This window comes from Lutjanus erythropterus, chromosome 3 (genome assembly GCF_056507025.1).
Source record: "Lutjanus erythropterus isolate fLutEry1 chromosome 3, fLutEry1.hap2, whole genome shotgun sequence".
Lineage (NCBI taxonomy): Eukaryota > Metazoa > Chordata > Actinopteri > Lutjaniformes > Lutjanidae > Lutjanus > Lutjanus erythropterus.
Window position 1 is genome coordinate 30,603,630 of NC_139319.1, and position 24,045 is coordinate 30,627,674.

Below are 24,045 nucleotides of genomic sequence, written 5' to 3' on the forward strand. Positions count from 1 at the left end.
ATATCTTTCTCTGAAACACACACTGCATGCCTCCTCTTTTCCCCATATACCCACACACACACACCTCAATCTCTTTTATTCTAAGTATGCAGGCTCCCCATCGCCTATCACTCACATTGAAATTCCATCTGTTTTTGCAATCTGGGAGTGCAGCTGCGGAGCTTTTACATTTCCCGTCTTCCTACCCAGCACAAGGAGGGGGGAAATGTATGGAAACCCAAAATGGAGACTGGAGCGTGGAGCCACATTTATCGCCTCTTAGCAGGGAAAGTGTACGCACACAATATCCAAAGAGCTTTACATTACTGTGAAGGAAGATGTTTTTAGCATGGGTGGCTCTGCGGGGAGATTGTTTTAATGCTACCTTGGATAAACATCAGCTGGACAGAAATACAAGTCAAAACCCTCTGATATTTCCAGGAAACAGTGAGCAAGACAGGTCGAAAAAAAATTAAAATTACAAGAAGGTTAAGGGACAAGCTCAAACTAACTAAGCTTTATGATGCATCTCTTCTTTCGTTTCGTCTGTCAGTTGTTGCCAGGCAATCTCTTTTTTTCCTTACTCTGCTGCTCCGTTATTTGGCCATACTGCTACATTAATCCAACCAGCAAATTTGTCTCAAAGGAAAAGAATTTAGAGTAGGCTAACTAGGCTAACTAACTTTTTAGCTAGCTATGTTACATTTTGTAAACGTGTTAGCTAGCTAGCAAACAATTTAAAGATCGCTTCTAAACACATTTTACATGTTAGAAAATGATTGCTGGAAACACTGAGGACTATGCACCACTGAACTGTGGGGTTGTGGAGACTCATAAACAGGATTTTTCAGATGGACCTGAATCATGACTCGGTGAGGTGCTGGAGCCGCGGTCGCCCAACACTGTATAAGACCCCAAACCCAGACTCGAAAGACACCACCTACCCCTCTACTCCCCCTTCCTCCTGGTCACTTATGAATGTACCTTAAGCGACTCTCTCAGTCCAAATCAGTCCAGCAGTTCACTTCAGCACAAATCAGTTCCGACAACCCGACACAGAAGAAAAAAAAAAATGCCATCCTGTTTCCGTCCTCTTGCTCTGGTGGCTCAAACATGTCTGGATATGTCCAGTGAAACTGCTGGACGGGTCGTGTCGTTTTCAGGTCATATCAGTATTTAAGACAGAGTAGAGACATGCTACCGGCAGTGAAAATTACTCATTTTTTTCACGACAAACTCAGAACACATTTTGTTAACTTTTTAACTTGCTGGCTAACAGTAATAACTTTATTTATATAGCACAAGTCATGCATAGACTGCAACACAAAGTGCTGAACATAAAAAAATGTTAATTTTTTTTAGCTAGCAAACAATGAAACATTTTGTAATTTTATAGGCCCCAATAGCACTTGAATTTCTCATTTATTTAATTTGGGTAAGCAAGCATCTCCATACTGATTAAATTCCATTTCATTTCGTTTTACATCACTAAACTCCGATTTAATAAACTGAGATTAGTTTTTAATTGTGTAGCATGCAGAGCTCTGCTTGATTTTTAACAGTGAGTGAGAAAGCGAGAAAAACTTTGAACTACACAGTGACTTTTTACACTCATATGAAGTAATTTTTACAGAAGTGAAAGGTACAAAGGGTAGCACAGAGACGCAGCATCGTACTGGTGACCACTGTAGAAGGGGAGGGAAAATAATTAGTGACTTCCGCTCAGTGCAAAGCACTCAGACAGAGAGGAGAGGTCTGGAAATAGGCTGTTACTGTACATCTCAGCCAGCTCCTCAGAGTCCCATTACTGGTGAATGTCTTCCCATCAGTGTGTGTGAAGGAGGAGGAAGAGGAGTGGACTGGGGGAGTAACTGGTTTCAGCCTGGAGATAATGACTGATGGACCACATGGAGCTCCAAACAACACACATGACACAGCAATGTACACACACCAGCATCAGCCTTGTCACTTATCAGTCATCCGGACTGTTGAATAGATGGGTGTCATTTTTTCACCTTAGAAACATAGCTTCATAGTACAACCATTTATAAATTGAAAAAAATTCTGAGAAACTGATTCATGCCTTTAACTCAAGCCATCTCAATCACTATAACATACAGTACATACATGTAACATACTCATTCAAAACTCTGTGGCTCAACTATTAACCAGAACCAAGAGAGGATAGCATATTAATCCAGCTTTAGCTGCTCTGCACCAGCTTCCTGTAATATTTAAAAATATTTGGAGGCTTTCTTACATACAAAGCCCTGAATAAACTATGACCAAGCAACAAGAAGCCTTCAAAAACACTGTGATCATCTGCTGCTGGTTTATTGGAGATTCCCAGCAATAGCCAGAATAAAATCACAAATGCAACCTTATATATATGCCCCAGAGCTCTGGAACACACCTATATATACCACTAAGCCACCTCGCTGAATATTTCTAAAAGAAAATTAAAAATGTGTCTCTTCACTTTAACCTTTAACTAGTTCTGACTTTCCTCATACGGGTCAGAAAGTAATGTATCAAAGTAATGACGTCACTCCTGATGAGAAAAAGAAAGCACTGTCAAGCGTCAAGAGCAGAGAAGATTTTGTAAGCTGATGCTAGAGTGTAGAATCACTTTAAGGTCTAATTTCTGATGTGGAAAACCTCGTTTGATACTGAATGAATAGAAGGACACATCAAAAGTAATCACACCAGCAGCTGGCAGTATAATGTGAACATATGAGTTCACGTCCTTTGAGCTTTGTATGGGGTACAAAAGAATGAATGAAACTGGAACTGCTCCAAAAATCATTAACACAGATAACAGCTTGAAGTTGATGTGTAAATATTAGGAAGAAAAATTTGGGGCAAACATTTTTTTTTTCATTGTCGTTAATATCGAGGTACTTTAATTTCTCTTTTCCCTGTAATGAGAATGTGCAGGAAAAACTTTTTCTTTTTTTTCTTTTTTTTTGCTAAATGTGACCCCTCAGAGGGGGGGGGGGGGGTACCTGAAGCTGTTAGATTAAACTGCAATCCATTACAACCATTCTTTGTTATTATTTTTTGCACCAGTTCCCTAAAGAGCCAACAGACAGGCCTGTTAATTCCAAGTGAGCAGGGCTGACAGAGTAACAGCATGTTTGTCAGGGAACATTAGCTTGGAGAGAATTAGGTTTCACTTCTACTGCTGTCTGTCCATTAGAGCTTTTAACTGACTGCCAAAGGAAAGGAAGGAAGGAGCACGAGGTGTGTGTGTGTGTGTGTGTGTGTGTGTGTGTTCTGTGTGTGTGTGTGTGTTTGTGTGTGTGTACAGTCTTGTGAGATTGTGAACAGACTTTTATGTGTGTCTGTGGATGGAGTGAGTATACACATGTTCTGTGGTTTTTAAATAACCCTTCCTGGGCTGAAGCTATATCAATTAATCATTTAGTCTGTAAGACGTCAGAAAACAGTGAAAAGTTCCCACCAGTGTCTCATAGCTCACTGTGACGACTTCATGTGTCTTGTTTTGTCCAACAAATGTCCCAAAACCCAAAATCATTCAGTTCAAAACTAGAAAAAAACAGAGAAAACTATCAAATCTTCACATTAGAGAGACTGAAACCAGAGAATACTTCTCCAAACTAAACAAAGAACAAGACAGTGAAATTTAAGTTTCATCATCCCCTGACTGGATCATTTATTTTTTAATAAACAGATATCATGAAACCCCCTCAGAACTTGAGACCATTATTTTTTGTAGTTTATATGACATTGCATTTTTTAATATACGCATGCACAAGCGTTATCTAATTAAATATCAGATAATTTTGCATGCTTTCCACAGAAATCTGAACAGTGGATGAAGTCAGGTTCAAAACTTGTTTTATTTGTTGATATATTAGAGTCATTAGAGATGGAATTGCATTTCTTTTTTATCACTTCATAAATCAGAAAATACTGTCAACAGCCATAAAAAATCCATTTTCACCATGTTTTTTGGAATAAAATGTTATATAGAGCAGGCTATGAATTATATATGACCAAACTCCTGAGTACAGACCTTCAGAATATAGACAGGAATAGAGTTTTTTAAGCCAGTTTGGTGCTACTGAAGTATGAGAAAAAAAACTGAGGCCCTTTAAGATATTTATCGTAAAATTGCATTATTACACACAAATAAACACCTAAATGTGTATTTTGGAAGCTTTTTCCCCACTAGACAGAAGACATGTTATGGAAGAGAAGTCATCCAAAAACTCAGTGCATTAAATAAATCTGACTGTAAAACACCTGCTCCTCTTAAACTCAAGACAAAAGTTATTCATCCCTCATTTCCTTATTGCAAACTTTAACCTTTATATATGCAGACTTTACTGCTCGCCAACAGACAAACTGCATGTTTTTGCATGTTAAGCTGATCTGCTGTGTACCGACTAAAGGAAATGAGTTGAAATGAATTTACTGGAAGTGCACCTACTGAATTATTTGGAAACTAGAAGAGGTCACTCAGTAGAGTGCAGCTCTCCACCAGGCAAACGATGGTGACCTACTGCAATGCTACCACAACTATCAGATGCAAGTTTTCATATTGTATGCAATGATTTTAATAAAGTGTTTTTGTATATATTGTATTGTATACGTACATATATATTGTATATATTAGTCACAGTTTTCTTGCATAGAATTAGGGTATAGGTAGGGTATTGCACAGTAAGGTAAAAAAAAACATGTTGCAATTATTTTGACAGATTGTGCGATTATAATATGATTAGTGGGAATGATCATTTTTGAATCACAATGTTTTATTTTCACTGAAAAAAAATATGATGACGTGACATTTGTTGTGGTCTGAAATGTTTTTTTTTTACATCTGGAAAACAAGATTTGCAGGACAAGGCATCTCTGCAGCACTACAGTTCTTAATGCTGTTTCATAACACAATATTCTTTATCAAAAAATTGCTGCTTATTACATTTGGCCATATTGCAGTTTTGATAATGTTTAAATTAATTGTGCAGCATTCTGAGTTAACCAAACTGTATAAACTTAAACTGGGAAACTTTAAAAAGGACTTTATGTCCAAACTTCTCAATTTGAACATTGTTATTTATTTATAACATTTTGTTATTTATTCAAAACATTGCAAGCAACCGGGTGGCTTGACAACCAGCTGGCTTGACAATAATATAATAAATATAGAAATAATTGTTTTTCAGAGAAGCACACAAAAGCTGAAATTATAAACAAATTACCTTTGATGCCTATTTATAGATCAGAGCCTGCATGTCTGAGTGGAAGCTGTGGTTATTCAGAAGGTTAATGTTTTGGCAAAGAGCTGATTAGATTGTCCCCCGCCACTGAATTCAATTCCAACACATAACCACTATCATGTTCAACTTCTCACGGTTCAAAATGAAGAAAGTTACAGATGGTTTTGTAGTTAAGTCTGCACATCTAACTTCCTTGAGCCCTCAAACCCTGGTCACTGCGCAGACACATAGCAATGACGTATAGCAGCAGCCAATGAGTTACCGTTAAGATGGTGATGATTTATTCATTGGTATTGTGAAAAAAAAGCCTTTCTTTGAGTATTGGTTTTTGAGTAATGACAAAGGCCAAAATGTGGCCTGCAATAGATGAGGTAAGGATTGTTTTTAGCCAAACAATTGTTATGACATACGGCTCCTACCAGCCAGACTTCTTAAGTAACCAAAAGAGATCCTTGAGCATACAGTCATAAATGTGGACAAAAATGTTTATGGGTCCAGCAGCATGTTAGATTACTTTGTGCCAGGCAGAGATAATAATTACGGAGCTGTGGAGCTGCTCAGTGGTTGACAAGAGACAGTAACGTCAACAGAGCCATGCAGGAACTGCTAACAGCAGATTTTAAAAAGTCTATGAAAATTAATAGATATAGATAGATCTTAACACTACATGTTTGTTAAAGCAACATGAGCACAACTGGGCCAAAGTGCATCCATTTTCCTGCAGTAGTTAAGTTCAATGTACTAATATGAGGTTAATGTATTATGGCACCACTTCAAGACTGGAGACAACTCCGCTAATCAGCATTAACACATCAACAGGAGTCAGTCCCACCTCAGGTGATGGCAGCATGCCGGTAAAAACAAAAGATAACTATGAGACACTGCCAGATTTTGAGACACTGGTTTCTTTGAGAAGAGAAAATGAATCAAACCCCAAAATGTGCTCCTACAGGGACTGGACGGGGCCACTAACGCAACATCTGCCCGGCGTGACCTCTGCTCGTCACTCTCTGCCACACAGATCACAGAGTAGAAAAGCGGAAGAGTGGATCCGCTTGCCTTCTACTTCCCATCACGTTTTCTTAGGCTTTACTGTGGGAAGGGTGGGACAGCGACGGAGTGTGAGAATTTAATGGTGTGAGGCAGCACGGCTGAGATGGGGTGTGAATTAGTTTGAGCTCAAGGTATATGAGATTCTGCTGCAGTGCTTTCACACATGAGCCTTCGCTGCAGACTCCAACCATGATGTCATCTTTTCCTTTCATCTGTCTCTCCCTGAATCTCTCAAGCTGTGGAAGGAGGAGTTTATTTCACTGAGAGGATCTTATTAGACAGTGTAGAGAGGGCTGGAGGAGAAGGAGAAAAGGAAGAGAGGCGTTAAGGGTTAATCTGTACTTAAACACGGCTGCTGTGACACCGTGAAGAAGCGGAAGAGCACTTTAAGTGATACCTGACACCCCGTCTAATTGAAAACATTGTTTGTACCTTCTGCAAAATCAAATTTTCATGTGAAATTTAAAAAAATGTCCATAGCAAAATGTGAACATGTCCTGTGTGCTGAAAAAAAAAGTCAATTAATTCATTAGCTGATAAATGCAACACTGGTAACGTTTATCTTTTCTCTTCAGTTTCTCATTACATAAGGATTTGTAGTTTTCTTGCATTTCACTGATAATGAAATATGAATAGAGCAAAAAAAATACTCGCACTGACTTTATTAGTGACGTTTCATCTTCACAACTTCATCAGATAAAATTAATATATATGCAAATATTATATTTATGACATAATGAAGGTCTGATGATGAAATGTCATTAATAAAGTCTTTTTTGACACAACTATCAATAATTTTAGCTCTAGGCTTTCACTGTATTTGCATCTGTCCTTCCTTTCCTACCTTTTCAGCTATTAATACTCAGGTTTTTTCTACCCGTTAATACTTTAAGCCAGAAACTCCATTCAAACCTTATAATCTTCCACATCTTTAATATATTGTGAGATTTAATTTTAAATCCCATTCATTCTAATTAGACCCGTTCCCTCTTTTCTGACTTTCTGACTCTTTCAACTTCTTCTACATACAAATTAAAGCCAGCAATTCAATCTGACATCAGCTTTCTACAAACCTCAAAACATTCAACATCTTTCATACATTCTTGGTATTATTAAACTGTTCAAGCCAGCAATGCAGTTTAATGTCAGCTGTTCAACAGACAGCGTTCACACCTGCAGTTTCTTCACAAATTGCCTTCTCTAGTTGTAAGAATGACTTCATAGTCCATTGCATACCGGTGGATTCTGGACTGCTGGTCGGGCAAAAGAAGTACTACCTTCTAAAAATAACCTGGTTTTCATATTATAACGTGTGATTGGCCACAATGGAAGTGAATAAAAGGATGTTAAAAATGCAAGAGGGCAATTTTTTTCAAAAACTAAATTTAATTGGTTTAACTGTACAACGGCCTCAGAAAGGCTAAGGCTAAATAACTATAACATAAGGCTACTGTTTCAAAATCAAAGAATACATTCAGCATGTAAAAGTAGCATCATTTATAAATGATTTTCTGACATCAGCAAGGACAGGTGAGTAGAAACGGTCGTCTCTCTCTCACTGACTGTTCCTACACTTCCTTGTTGCCAACTCGCATCACCAGAGCTGTCCATGGTTCTGAAACCACAGCTAATGCAGGGCGTCTCAAACATTTTCATGTCAAGGACCCCCACAATAAATACACATTAGACAATGAACCCTCTGTTTGACAGGATTTTGTCTTAAAGAATCCCCCCTTCATTTTCTTTTTAGGTTTGAAGATAATAGTAATAAAAGTCTTCATAGTCAATCAATCAAACTATGATGGCAGCTAATCAAAAAAGCCAGTCCTGATTCTTTCCTTGTTCCAACTTCTAAAAAAATATCATGAAAGTTAAAATATCTTATATCTCCAGAGGGCCCCTTACAACCCACTTAATGATCCTAGTTGGTCCTTAGACTCTGGTTTGAAAAAGCAATGAACTAAGTGATAGTCACCTGTATCTCTGCAAATAATTTTGTTGTTTTTGCTATTTTTCTAGAGACACATAAGCTTCAACAGAGGGGGCAAAAAATACAACTGAGACAGCTAAGCCCCCTTAACACCCCTTATGGCTCTGGGCCCAGCAGCCCTCCAGTGTTATCATCACACTTACATAACACAGGGTTTCCTCTCCACACATAGTTGAAGCTGGGATGGGGAGAGATGTGAGTCGAAGACAGTGTGTGAGGTGAACGGGACCGGAGTATGCAGATGTTGTGAGAACAATTAAACATCAGTTATTGTAGTTTGGCTGCTGATTACTGACCTGTGCAACAGTAGCAGCTGCAGCAGTGGCTGTGATGCACAGCTCATGGAGGCCATTAAAATACTTCACCTAGGACAAGTTTGGTTCAAGTTTCTTAAATGGGAAGATTTTCTGGTTTTCTTTTTCATTTACATCAGTATGTGTAGTAAGTAAGTCTTTGGGTTTTGGACTGTCGGTTGGATTAACGAAGCGATTTGAAGACATCAGTTTGGGCTCTGGAAGACTGTGATGAGCATTTTTAACACTTTTCTGACATTTTATAGACTAATCAATTAATTGTGAAAATATCAGCAAATTAATCAACAATGAAAATAATCATTAGTTGCAGCCCTATGAAGACATTATCAGGATTATTATTTGTGACTTAATAAAACCCACCCCACCTCTACATGTGTCCTGGCAGTGAACCCAAACTAGACACAAACCACAACACAATATTTTGTTAGTAGGTCTGCGAGAGTGTGTTTCTGTGTGTGTGTGTGTGTGTGTGTGTACACTTGATTGCCCTCAGTCTACCGTAATGAGTGTCTGGACAGAGGGGCAAAACACTGCAGCTCCTTCTCTTGTATCTTCAAACTTCTATAAGACAGCTGTTATATAATTCAGACAGAGTGACAGCTTTTTGAATTTTTTTTCTCTACAAGTTGTGACTGAGGTTTCACAGGCCTGAGGGACGTGAGTCTTGCTCTGCCCACGAAAGAGCCACATAAACACAGAGTTGAGCTCCAAACATGACACTCACCAGAACTGGATCTGTGAGGGTTTTTTTCCTGTGATGTCAGCAATAGACAGAATAGAAAATATCTGTGGAAGAGGAAGAGAGGCAGAGAACACGGAGCGAAAGTGGGAGAAAAAATGTGGAAGTCAGGGATTGAAAGGAAAACAGTTGGATAGAGAGAACGATAAAGACACAGAAGCCAGTGATTGGACATAGCGTCCTGCTTCTCTCTGATGTCCACATTCAGTCCCTGCTGCTTTCCTCCTCCTCCCACCACCTAAACACATCACACTCACACTTTGATGAAATAAACACACACGCAGGAGGGGATGAGTTAGCTGCTGCTGCTGCAGCCCCCCTGGAGAAAAACTGATTTTGAGAAGTGTGAGTGTGTGTGTGTGTGTGTGTGTGTGTGTGTGTGTGTGTGTGTGTGTGTGTGTGTGTGTGTGTGTGTGTGTGCATGTGCATGTATGTTTTCTATGCAGTGGACGTAAAAGCAGACTGAACAGCAGAAGCACAGCACAGCCTAGTGGCAGAAAGAAAAAAAGCCTGAGGCAGAAGGAGGGATCAGTTTAGGTGAACTTCTGCAAAATGACTTGTATTAATGATGTTTTTGAGACATAACTTTTTAAAAGGCAAAATACGGCCAAAACTATTACTCATTTCACACTACTCCTTACGTAGTGGCCAAGTAAAGTACAAAGACAAGATATTTAACATTCAAACTGATAAACTTTATTATTTTTTGTAAATATACTCTCTCTTTTTTCCCTGAATTTGATGCTTGCCACATGTTCCAAAAATACATGTACATATATATATATATATATATATATATATATATACATACATACACACATACACTACACCTAACTTTGATGACATATATGGTGATACATGGTGGCCTGGTGATATATGACCTTCCTCTCTCAACAACAATCAGTGAGCATTTGGGAGCTGGCAACACTAACTGTTGACGTTCTGAAAATGATTTTTTTCCCCCATTCTTGCTTGATATACAACTTCAGTCTGGGGTCTCCATTGTCGTATTTTGAGCCTCATAATTCACCACACAATTTCAATGGGAGACAGGTCTGGACTGCAGGCAGGCCAGTCTGGTACACAAACTATTTTACTGTGAAGCCACGCTGTTGTAACATGTGCAGTATGTGTCTTGGTATTGTCTCGCTGAAATAACGAGGGACGTCTCTGAAAAAGACATCGTCTAGATGGCAGCATATGTTGTTTCAAAGCCTCTTATGTGCCTTTCAGCATCAGGAGGGCCTTCACAGATGTGACAGTGAGCCATGCCATGGACACTAACACTAAACATTTGTTTACAATTATTCTTAAACTGTTGTGGTGGTGAACTTTACCTCATCCTTGCTCGTGATCAACTGAGCCTTTTGCAGATGCTCCTTTAATAAACAATCATGGTACTGTTACCTGTTACCAATTAACCTGTTTGCCTGCAAAATGTTCCAAACAGATGTTTTTTGAGCACTCCACAACTTTGCCAGTCTTTTATTGCCCCTGTCCTATGTATATGCCCCTGTGTATATTTACAAAAAACAATTAAGTTATAATAAAGTCAGTTTGAACATTAAATATCTTGTCTTTGTACTGTATTCAGTCGAATACAGGGCGAAAACTATTTGCAAATTATTGCATTCTGCATTTATTTACATTTTACACAACTCCAACTTTTTATGGAATTTTTTGATATCCACTTATCTTATTAAGGGTCCCAGCATGCATCGGGCAAGAGTCAGGGTACAGTATAGATGGGAAATACGTGAAAAGAGACACGAAAACATTTATAGTGACCTTCAGTGCAATTCAGTTTATGGTATTTTCTTAAATTCTTGCAGCTTGCAGTCAGAAACAAGAACTCTGAGGCTGAGTCTTAGTGCAGTAGTCCAGGCTGCTGTCCTGCTGTCGAGCCTCGTCTTTCTCTTTACCGCCTCTCTCTGTGTGCCTTTCATTCAAGGTGCACATGCCTGCATGCTGCATGCATATTCCACTTCCCTTTCCCAATACACCTCTGGGTTTGCTTGTTGGATTCAACAAACTCCACCAATTTTACACGTCTATACAGCTCTTAGGGAGCACTACTGCATGTAGTGTTTGAAATAAGTTGTATAAAGCCTTTTATGGCACCAGCGCGAGCTGTGAGAAGTCTGCTACATGTCTTCAAGTGACGTCACCTGAGTCAGTGTCAGCTGAGGTGAAGACTACAAGTTAGAAGACACTGAGTTTACCAAACCTCTGTAGCCTGCTCCTCATCTCTGCTGCAGGCTAGATGTCCATGCTATGTTAACCACTACTAACATAACACAAACAAATCACATAGTTGTGAAGTTGCATTGTGGATAATGTGGGCTTAATGAAAGATTTTGACAAGGAAGAAGAACACATTGAATAAAAAAGACATCTCAAAAAGTAAAGAACTGCTCTTTAAATCCCCCAAACCACACCCATCCCCAAGTCTCCATATCAAGAGGAGAAAATAGAGGTGGTGTCTCGTGGTGGAGTCTTTCAGATACTCCTTGGTGTTAAACCAGATGAAAACTTCAGCTTCAATCAGCATAACAAGGACATTTACAAGCATTGTCAACAGAAACTTACAGCCATCCCAAAACTAAATTACCCATCTGTTCAATCCCATCTTCTTATTATCTTAAAGATAACTCATTTGGCCACTAAACTGACTTGAATTGTTTCCCCAGACTTATCCAGTTGTGTCACCTCACCCTTGATCCACAAAGCACTGACAGTCACACATGACTACCGGCACTATTTATTTAAAAAAATTCAATACTAGTTCTAATACCAGTACCCATGAAGTGATACCCATATCAACAGAGTACATAATTTTGTCGGCTGAATCTCTGCACCTTAGTTTTTTAGCTCTCTCTATGCTGGTGATGAGTGTCAGTGAAGTCAGGTAAACCACTTTTGCACAAATAGGTCCATGCATGTTTGGGCTTTTTTTATCACTTGCAAACAAAAACAATGACTGTACTTTGAATGACTGTGTGGAAATCACATGTTTCCACATTACAAATAATGAAGACAGGCATTAAAACATGAGGTAGCCATAACTATGAGACTCATGTAAGCTTATGTGGGAGTTCAGTGTGATGCTGAACTGAAAAAAAAGGAAAAAATTGTCATATCTTCGTATTAAACAGCCATATCTGATTTGATTGACAAAATTCTGAGTCAGGCACTTGATTTGGCAGCTTCTTTTTTCTTCACTTGAGACCCATTATGTGAATGGGTGCATTTATTTTTAGCAGACGTTATAAGCATGAAGCATACCCACCTTCAAATGTTTTGGTGGCAACTCGGCACAGTGACTGGCTGCAAACAGAAAGTCCTTTTCTTCTAGATCTGGGTACAGAAAGGATCGAATGCAGGTACTGTTTGACTGGAGAATTTTTTAGACTACTTGCTACTGGGTTATTTTGGTCGTTACCTTAACAAGCACTGATCCCCAGCTCTACTTGTCATCAATGCTGTTAACACACCTACCTAATGTTGTCAGTGCAAACACATTTTTCAGGCAATAACAACATTAACAACACGGGTAAAAAGCTGCAAGGCAGACAAAAGGATTGTTTGTCTGCCTTGGAGCTGAAAAGTCTTCACTGTCACACTCCAGCTCTGTAGGAGCAGCCCCTGAAAATTATTGACTGTATTATTGACTCATTTTCTGTATTTTGGCTGCATACACTGTACCCAGCGTGTCATAGTCCCCACCTCCTTCACAGCAGGACACTGTTATACAGGTGGTGAATGCTGCTTGCTCCCCTTCACAGCTGAGGGCTTCACCATTTTGTTTCATCTCATCAGTGAATCTGCTCTGCGTCTTCTACAGGGCAGAGCTTCCCTCGAGACGCTCCACTGTCCTTGATTGGTGAACTCACTGTTGACTGGAAATGTGTGTGCGTGTGTGTACCTGTCTGATGGGCTCCGGGACCCGGTAGCGGCAGCAGGAGTGTGTGAGGCGTACAGCTGTGTCAACACTGATCTTGTGGCCGATGGACACGTACACTGGCTTCGAGCTCTTGTCGGAGCTTCTCAACGCCTGGACACAAAGAGAAAATGTCTGTAGTAACTTTCTCTGATTGTTATTGTCATACACATTTCGGTGAGTTTGACTTTCAGTTGGCTGGGTGTTCTTTGAAGTCAGCAGCAACAAAACAACACTTTGGTAAAAGTATTTGTTGCTATTTTTTGTGTGTCTGTCCTTTGCCGCACCTTTCCGAGCACTTTGCCTGAGGCGGCTGTGAGTGGGAAGCTGTCTCCTCCTTTCTGCAGAGCAGAGATCTGCAGAGGCAAAGAAACAAAAATCAAAGTCAAAAAAGATGTACAGCATGCCAATACAAATAGCGGCGCACTGAAACAAACTATTAACCTACAGTGGAGGCTTCACGCTCTCCTCTTCTTTAAACTCTGTGTTTGACTTGACTTTCATGTCCAAATATTTGGAGATATGATGTGATTTAAAACTCCAAATTTAAAACAAACTGCTGTATTTTTTTTAAGGATGGTTTAATTGACAAACTAAAAATAGCGTTACAACAATATTTTCTGTTTGAATATTAAGAACACTGCGGACTATCAGTGAATTACGTTACACATTACATAATCAAATCATCATTAAAGCATTACATCAAGATGAAGCTTTAGGACCAAAAAAACTGTGGGCTGGGGACTTGGATCAGGATCTGGACTACGAAAACTTTTTACTCTGCTTAAATGGATTATTTGATAGGGACATCTCCCATTAATGAACATCAGTATGAAAAATAAGATGTAAAGAATGAGTCCCTAAACAGGTAACAAAAAACAAGACATTACAGATGACAATGTACAAATTCAAATATACAACATAAAAAAAGACTAAATATAATGCAACATGTCAAGTTAATAGTGATAACAGTTCTGGTTTGCTTTAAGCCATAGTTTGAAATGGGCTTTAAAAGTGGGGTATGTAGGACACTCCCTTATGGTGGGTATTTACAAATGTGATGTACCTATATGGCACGTCACAGTCCCTCTAGTGGACAGTTCCACTGTCAACACTCTGTTTAATGAATTCATTTAGAGGAGGTGGGACCAGCTCATGCAAAGCCTTATACATAAAACAAGCATATTTGAAGTATTGAAAATTCACAAAGCTCAACAAATTAGTTTTTTCTGGACTGTTACAATGATGAATTGAGAGGGTTTTTTTGTTTTATCAAGCACATTTATGGCTTTCTTGAAAAGTGTTTCTATTGGTTTTAAGTGCCATTACATTTATGAGAGACCAAATGATAAAACAATATTAGATATGAGGAAAAAAAAATCTTATCATGTAAAAACATGTGGGCAGCATTTACTGTCAGAAATGACCTGCTTTGTTTAAAATTTTGTAAATTAAATTTTACTGTTCGACACCTTTTCTAAAATTATTTTTAAAGGTAAATGTAGAGTTCAGTGTGAGTCCAAGATATTTAAACTCATTTACTGTGTTAAATGGGACAGTTCGCCCCAAAATCAAAAATACATATTTCCCTCCTACCTGTAGTGTTAGTTATCTGTCTAGGTAGTTTTGGTGTGAGTGGCAGATTTCTGATGATAATGCCATAAAGATGTCTGCCTTCTCTCGAATATGACTAGAACTAGATGGCACGCTGCTTGTGGTGCTCAAAGCAACAAAAAACACATGTGAAAACCTCAACAATGTCTCTTTCTGGTTATCAGAGTTTTTCAAATGTTTTTGTTTGCTTGTTGTTTTTTTGTTTTGTTTGTTTTTTTGTTTTGTTTTGGCACTTTCTGCACCACAAGCCGAATGCCATTTAGCTCCATTACACTGGAGAGAAGGCAGTCATTCCTTTAGTAAATATCTCCAAAACTCACTCAGCAAGTCACACCAGAACTATCTAGATAGATAACTAGCACTACAGGTAGGAGGAAAAAATGTTTTTTTGATTTTGGGGTGAACTATCCCTTCAAGATCCCCCCCTCTCAAAGCCACATTAGAATGAGTTACCTCTTTTTTGTATTTAGTAAAAGGCATGACTTATGATCGGTCAGGAAATCCCTAAGTCATATAACAATATGCTGTTTAATTTTGTTAAAGAACATCCTTTGCTGTGATCACAGTGGCTTCCTATTAGTCTAGTATAAGTGCCCAACAATAAAGAAGTCAAATCAGACTTGAAAGATACTTCATATATCTGATTAGTGGATGAACTGAAGATGTCTTCATTTTTTCCCAACAGGAACTGAAAGTTTTGGTCTCAGAGTCGAGGAGACGGTGCAAAGTCAGATGTGATGATGTGGACCGCTGTTGACAGGTGTGCTGTGGGTTATGGGCCAGAGCGATGAAGGGAGCTTAGCCTCCATGATGGATGGGGTGTCTGCTTTACTATGACTGATTACAGCAAGCAGCCAGCGGGGAGACAGGAGGGGCCGCACAGGGCCTCCGATCCCGGCTGGGATGAGGCCAACAGGGTGTGTGTGTGTGTCTGTGTGTATTTGTGCGCGTGTGTATGTGTGTAAGAGACAGGTTTGGCTCCTATGAAGCGAGAGCAGGCCTGAAGCCAGAACAGCAGAAGTCAGAAAGACAGAGCAAGTCATCAATAACACACTGGTTTGAGTTACAGCCTGGCTATCAGGAAGAGGGAGACAAGGAAAAGAGAAGAAGAGGAGAAGAAAAAGAGATGAGATGAGAGGAAAAGAAAGTGAGAGGGAGAAAGGGGATGGAGTTGGAGAGGAGGACGAAGGCACCGGAGTTAAAGAGAGAGCTAGAGGGAGAAAGAGAAGAGGGGAAGACAAACACAGAGGACGTCAGATCTGAAGGACACTGAGCAGCGAGGAACTTCAACAACAAGGACAGAATTTTCCCAAAGAGTATCGAGGACAAAGAGAATAAAAAGAAACATTTCTACTCCTCTTTCAACCTTTTTGTTTTGTCTCCGACTTGGATGTCAGATAAAAACACAGCACTCCCTTGCCTCTGTTCAAGCACAAACCATTTACATCTTCTGTGCGTTCAGCTGCAAGTAACAGAGAGCGACTGAGTAGGTGGAGATAGACTGCTTTGTTCAAGGACACTTCAAAAGGTTGGACACATCCTTGGCTTTTAAGGAGGCTGTATGTACAAAAAAAAAGCATTTTCATCCAATTTATTTCAAGATTCAAGTGTCATTTTCTGCACCTGAACATTTTTTTCTTGTTTTAAGGGAATAATACTTAAAATCAACTTTTTGTGAAATACAGTTACTCATTCCAAGCTTGAGTTGAGAAGATCGATTCCATTCTTGTGCCTGTCATTACTGTCATATCAATTTCATTATTTAGACCACAATTAAGCAACAAGGTCAGAGCAACCATTCATGTAAGCCTGTAAATCATACTGACATAAGTCAAAGATATCAGGACTCTCCCCACTTGGTGAAAAATACTAATACAGTTGATCCAGATAATTTAAAAGAAGCTATATAAGGGCGTCTCTATAGCTCGTTTGGTAGGACATGCACACCATGTACTGAGGCTGTCAGTCCTCTGCAGCGGCTGCTGGTTCAATTCCCACCTGTGACCCATTTGCTGCGTGTCATTACCCCTCTTTCCTGTCATATCTTCAGCTGTCCCTATCACAATAAAGGCTAAAGCCAAAAAAAAGAAGCTATATATGGTTTGTATTTATATTTAGATTCACTTGTTGATGAACTGCTCCGAATTCTTAACACTGCAAAAGTAGCTAATTGAGGCTATTTATATGATGTGACAACAGGGGCAGCATTGAATTCAAGCAAGCATTAACCATGCTTGAATATTCTTCCTTTTCTGCCAACTTTGCAGCAAGTAAGCACAAGCTTGTTTAAAACAACATTGGCCTTATGTCACTCGAAGAGTAATTTATCGGTGGTCTGTAAGTGAAAGCCCTGCAGTTAAGAGTGAGGGCTCTGAGGTGAGCCAACCATCTGAGGGAGATTTCACACCTGTTGTTCTGTTCATTTGGTCCAGAACAAGTGGGGGAAAAAAAAGATCATCGGAGCATCATCAGGACGCATGTGGGGAACTTTATGAGACAAAATGTGGTGACTGAGAAGTGGCAGCACTTTAATGCTTCTGTTCATATAGAGACAGTAATGATGGGGTTTACAGCTACGGGATCACTGTCACACACTTGATGAACTCACAAAGTACACTGAGTTTTTGTCTGAATTTTCAACAAATGAAAACCCTGATAGTACTTTACTACTACTACAGTATTTTAATCTTCAAAAGAAATATGTAACCATAAGCACAATTGGAATCGATACACACACTGTCACCTTGCTCTGATTACAAGACTGAAGTTGCTGTGGCCGCCTGTTGTTTGCTAACCGCTAAGAGCCTACTGGCGCCAGCTACATATTTAACACACAAACATGACACTAACATAGAATTAGAAATAGAAATGAGCAGCTTTCCTAGAATGTGTAACTATTTTTCAGAAGAGTCTTGAAGACTAAATATAACATAATAATTTAAGAAAAATTACTTTTAGAGTTTATCTGCTACATTTTTAATACAGGGATGTCTGTCTAACCATTTGAGCATTGTGCCACAAATGTATATTTGTACTATACATGCACACAATACTTTTGCTTGAAAGTGTTGTAAGGACCTGTACACCTGTGTGTGATAAAGACATACACATACCTATACTCTTGAGGTATGCACATTTAATTACAGCGACTGAGAAATATTTCTCTCTGTAACCTTCAGAGATGCTTCTCGACTGCAGATTAGTTTTTGAAATCTCTCAGTGTGTTTTTGGAAACTCTTTCTGACATCTAATTGAGTATGGCAGCATATATCGCTTGTCAGTGGTACATTCCGGTGTGCATGTAGATCTGGTAATGGCTAATCTTATTTCTTAACATCTAATTTTCTCACATTTGGTGGGGAGCCTGATATGGCTTGTGTTTCACAGATTACTTCACAGCTAATTTCCCACCAAGCACTCAAACGCCAAGGCTGGTGTTGACTTGAGGCGTCGCAATTCTGTGCGTGCCTGTAGACAAATTAGACGGAGCCCCAGGGAGGGACAATTACATCAATATGGACAAGAGGGGAGCTCTAAAATTTCATGCACAGCAACTGCTCCAAAGCTGATAGCTCGAGCCCAAAGATGCAGCATGAGCGTGTAATGGCAGCGGTACCTGATACCTAAAATGAATATGTCCAAGGAACTAGGATCGGCCCACAGATAGCGTCAGTGGATATGAGACTGCATCCTCAGACGTGACCGTGTTCTGCGTAAACAATAAGATCAGGTTCCTCCCCCACGGCAGAAACGAACCGACATTTTCTGACGCCAAAGCCACAAGCTCTAATTGAGGGAGATGGATACACTTCTACAGAGAATTGAATTAGCATGTTACAGGACTACATGAAGACCACTGGGGTTATAAGCACAGAGTCTTTTGCCTGCTAATAGAGTTAGCAGTGGATCGGATGATCGCTGGAGTCATCCACGCTGGTTCCCTTTGAAACTCTAGAGTAGCAGTTGTCATCAGCATTACAGGAAATGTCCATCACTCTTCTTCTACAGATCTACATCATCTGTGAAGAACTTGCATGATGATATTTTACTCAGGGGAAATACTTGAGCTCAGTTATTATCAATGTCAACTCAGAACAAAGAACCAAAAAACAGTTTATTTCAGATTACACATCCCAATACTGAGGATCAAATTTTCAAGGGATGGGTTGGATTTTTTTTTAACTGGAGTCGTATGAGGTGCTTCAGTAGGTGGCAGTTGGCACGCCCCCAGTCGTGAGGAGCAGAAAGGAGCGAAGCACCGAACTGCTGCAGACAGGATCAGCAGCAAATCATATTTTAGCATAACAATATCAGTTTAAGTGGATGCTATATTTAGAATATTTTTAACTGCTTTACTTTGCCATCAGGCAGCCTTTATCATCAGGAAGCCACTGTTACATGAGCCAAATAATGCTCTCTCCAAAGCCACAAGACTACTTTGGCAAAAACAGTACCATGCATCACACGGGAGTTGCTGGTCTACTGCTGCCTCGCTAACTAACTAACTAACTAAATAAACCTTTAAAACACAGAAGTCACAGAGTAACACAAACAAACAACCAACTGGGGCAGTGGTAGGCCAGCAACTCACATCTTCTGCAAAGTAAAATTACAGGTTTTGCCAATGGAGTCCGGTTGCTTTGTAGAAAGTGATATTTGACTTATATGATAGATGTTTCCCATCATAAAAAGCTGTCTGACTGCAAGGTGAAGCAGTGAAAATATCCTAAATATAGTGTACACTTTAACTGATATTGACTTTTGTAAGTCGCTAAAATACATTTTACTGCTGACCCTGTCTACAGCAGTACACTGTGAAGCTACTCCTGCTGCTTCTCCAAACTGGGGGCACACCAGTAACCATCTACTGTAATTAAATCCAGTGGTGGGGGACTCGAGTCACATGACTTAACTCAGACAATGCATCATGGAAGGGGTTAGTAAAAAAGGAATAACATCTGAATTCAAGGATTATGTTGTTGATGACATTAGTAAGAGGTAGTGTGCAGTGTCATATGAGAAGGACCTTAGACAGTCGTGTTAATAGGCCCAGGAGAAATGGTGACCCTCCTGAAGGAAAGCCAAGGCAGGAGGCTTAAATTCTTGTGTTGTAATTCTGCTTTTACTTTAGAGCCCTTTAGCACTATAGAGTAATATGATTATTTCAGAGCCCCACTCTTCCTTCTTTTTCATTTAGGAGGCTTGTCATTGACACCACAAAATGTCAAACATTAGTAAGATTTTGTTCATATTAAAAACTACTCAATTTTCATGGCCACCGTCTTAAATTGATTTTCAGCTTTTTGTATAACTTGACTCGTGACTTGACCTGAGCAAAGACTTGACTTGCTGGACTTTTCTCTAGGACTTTTTCTATTCTCACCACAGTAACTTGCTTATGACCTGCACATGTGACTTTAAAATCAGTTTCCAAAGGGATGATAGATGCATGACCAACAAAGCGTGTGTAATTACAGTCCGCATGTATGCAAATCTAATCAGAAAAAAGTCATTAGCAGAGATGGACAGTAAGACAGTTTAAACTTGAACTTCTCAAATCAAAGCTCAAAGCAGCAAAATACAGTTTACTCTGTTTATCCTGTTGCTTTAAACTGTAGCCAGATGCCTGTTCATCAGGCAGATTTAACATTAACTTGTTTTTATTCTTCCCTCAACAGGTCACTGAGGCTGCAGACTGAAACAAAGTGAACATTTGCATATTAATGAAATCCAGTTTTCGCTGTCCCACTGGTATACTTTGACCAATAGGTATTTGCTCCAGCTTGATTTGTATTCAAAAAGTCACATTAGCATTAGCTACACAAGGAGGCTTGGCTTGCAATAAAAGTCACACTGTCAAAACAGGATACCCACAAATACACACACTCACATGCACGTACAAACACAAGCGCAAGAGTTCCACGCACGCACATTCAAAAGTAATTGAGGATTCTGTCCTTTGCTCTGTTCCTCTTTGACATTTCTTTGCTTTTTTTAGACTGCAGTGAGCAATAAACAACAGAAAAAAGTGATTACGCTTTGACAACTTAACTTGAATAATTCATCTATTGACTCTTGTCAAGGTTGGCGCTTCGTTTACAGACACGGCATTTGTGCATGGCGAGAAGGAACACAAAATGTGTAGCACATCAGCTTTTCATCATCTTTTTTTTACATTTTACATGTTACTTTACAATCTTGTGCAAACTGAGCCACAGAGCAACGAAGATCTGCAGCACAGAAGAGAAAATGTGTGGAAACAAACCTGTGAGTTTAAGTTGGGTTAAAAGGTCTAAAAATGAGTCTCACCTGTGACTGGTGCTCTTCGCTCTTGTACACACCCTGCACCTGCAGCAGGTTCTTGGCCACACCCACACATGGCAGCCCTGACAGCACTCCAAGATGACACGCCAAGCCGAACTCTGCAGGGTCCAAACAGTGACAATGTCAAATCTAGACTGAAACCAAAGTCATAGTGCTCTTGATACAATCATATTAACTTGTGATATAATAAATGCATATTTTGTGATTGCATGATGACAGCCTAATACATGACATAAGACAAGTACTGCTGAGCCTATTTTAAGAAAGAGCCAAGACAGCTTGCAGAATTTATCCAGCTGACTTACAAAGCTTGCTGGGCTCACCTTGAACTTTTAACGACTGTTTTTTCAATAAGCTGTGTGGTGGACCTGAATCTAAATATCTGATTTAATAACAGGACGTAAACTGAAGATGTCTGTCAGGTGTCAGATACGTTTGAGATAAAGCGTGTATTACTTTGTCTGATTCTCTTGCTCTGTTGTGTAGGGCAACCTTTTTTGCCTGGAGTCCCACCCTTATTTCTATCTAAGACGACCTGAGACCCCCCAGCCTACACACACACACACACACACACACACACACACACACACACACCAAAAGAAAAAGAGTAAGTGATTAATTTAAAGCTTTATTGTCAAAAATTAATATTTACTTTTGATTAATGTCTTTTTTCTAGTGTAACTTTAACAGAGCCGGCTTATACACATGCTTACAAAAAGAACAATGACTCATTATCACAGAGCTTGAGAGGCTGACCAGCCTGCTGCAGTATTTTTGAGTGAGGACCAAAGAATGCATTATTTTAAATAGTATAACTTTTACATAAATTGTGATTTTAGTTAACATGCAAATCTAATTGTGACAACCTCAGAGCAGACAAAGCTTTGGAGACCCCATGTGATTTTTGTCACCCTCTGAAGGGGCCCCCACCCCAGGTTGGGACACAGTGTTTTAGGGAACATTTTGTTTATCTGTTTTTTTTTTTTGTTTGTTTTTTACCAAGAGTGAAACAAAGAGATTGATGTCAATCCTCACGTCTGTGCATTAAGTCAAGAGCCAGAGTCATAAAGATTGGCCTAGCTTGTCATTAAGACTAGAAGCGGTGGAGACAGCTGATCTGCTTCAATCTAATGTGGAAAAAAACAACAACCCACCTACCAAAACCTCTTCAGTGGCTAATTAACACCTTGTATCGCATTTGTTAAATCCATACATAAAAATTAAAAGCAGCAATTTGTGGTTTCACTATAAGGAATCCTTCCTTGCAGCTTGATTTTACTGGGTATGGCTGCGTTGCATTATGGCTTCATCAGACCTGCCGGAGCAGATCTCAGTCATTCTATAAAATACACATTCCAGAAATGGCTCTCCGCTCTGCTCCTCTTCTGACAGACGCCATGTCAATCTGCCCAGAGCTTCAGCTTTATTGCTGAAACCCGTATCAGTTATGACTGAAATACACAGGTAGGCATTGGAAAAGGAAGAGTGGGGTTCAGATTAAAGAGCAGCGGATCTTAAGACAATTAGCAACGAGCATGCGGCATCTTTCAACACGCAGCCAGATCCTGGAGCACAGTGCTGGATGCATGACCACAGTCATCCCAGGAGGAGTGGAGGTGAGCAGGGATAAGAGCCACGCTTCAGTTTGGACTGAAGCCTGCTCCTGGTTAATGCCCGGTCAAATGAAACAGATGAAACGAGCCAAGCAACAGGACACCAGAGACTGTTGTGCTCACATCTTACAGAGACCTGCTCCACAGCATCCTGGATAGGGCTGTTGCGCCTGAGGGGCAGACCAGCTCTCACCTGACAGGACGCAGCGTGCAAGATGATGCTTTTCGCACGAACACACTCAAAGTTGATGGACAGTGTTTCCCAGATATCAACTTTTAATGTGAAGATGTCGACCAAATCATCATCACCACCTTGTCGCTGTTGTTTAAACTAAATCAAATTTAAAAAAGCAATACAGAACTATTTTCTGGGGCATGTGTATTTGTAAGTGTATATAATGTTTTATTTTGATGCATTTGTTTTATGTTTTTATCACATTCTACATTCTACATTCTTCTTCTATGTTTGTTGTAAAAATGGTATGTTACATTGAGGCTGTCACAGAACGCAAATCAAACAGAAAAAGTATAGACCAGGCTGGCTTACCTCTGTAGTGGAAGAGACCATTCCCATCTACAAACACCACCTGCAGAGAGAGCGGTCACATATACAACTGAAATGAATATCCCTATAGTACAAAACAAAGCTACAGGTGTTAACGGTTCAAATTAAGACATCATACATAGTGAGGAAAATATATACAACCCCAGTTTGTGTAAAACTTGAATAAAAACCGAATATAAATCATTTGGAAATTCTTTTCCAACTTGTTTTCATCAGGAAATGGTACAAAGACAAGATATTTAATGTTCAAACATAATGCATTCAAATATATATTCACTCTGAATTGAATGCCTCCAACGGTCCAAAACAGTTGGGACAGGGCAAAAAAAAAAAAAAAAAAACTGGGAAAGTTGTGAAAGGTACATACAGGTTTTGGAGCAACATATGCTGCCATCCAGACAATGTCATGCTTATGCTTATTTCAGCAGGACAATGTTGAGACACATTCAGCACATGTTACAACAGCACGGCTTCGTAGTCATGAGTTCAAGTACTAAACTGGCCTGCCTGCAATCCAGACGTGTCTCCCATTAAAAATGTTTGACGCATACAGTATGAAGCACAAAACAACAGAGACCCCTGACTGTTGAGCAGCCGAAGTCATATACATATAAAGCGAGAATGAAAAAGAACAACACTTAGTGTCCTCGGTTCCCAAATGCTTA

General features: G+C 39.6%; 1 protein-coding gene across 4 annotated transcripts in view; it reads right to left on the reverse strand.

The window, feature by feature from the left end:
* LOC146330262 (endonuclease V-like) overlaps nt 1–24,045 on the reverse strand; it is an 89,084-nt gene that overhangs the window by 53,909 nt on the left and 11,130 nt on the right. For 3 of the 4 annotated variants that reach the window (XR_014769264.1, XM_084713527.1, XM_084713511.1), the window contains exons 4-7: nt 23,363–23,402; nt 21,188–21,300; nt 13,552–13,620; nt 13,250–13,378 (exon numbers count right to left, since the gene is read on the reverse strand). Coding sequence is in view for 3 of the 4 variants with exons in the window: in XM_084713527.1 (XP_084569653.1) it covers nt 13,250–13,378; nt 13,552–13,620; nt 21,188–21,300; nt 23,363–23,402 (351 nt within the window). In the remaining variant the exon portion in view is untranslated. Of the gene's footprint in view, nt 1–12,660; nt 12,682–13,249; nt 13,379–13,551; nt 13,621–21,187; nt 21,301–23,362; nt 23,403–24,045 lie in introns of those variants that run through there. The other variant, XM_084713536.1, reaches the window with a different exon arrangement.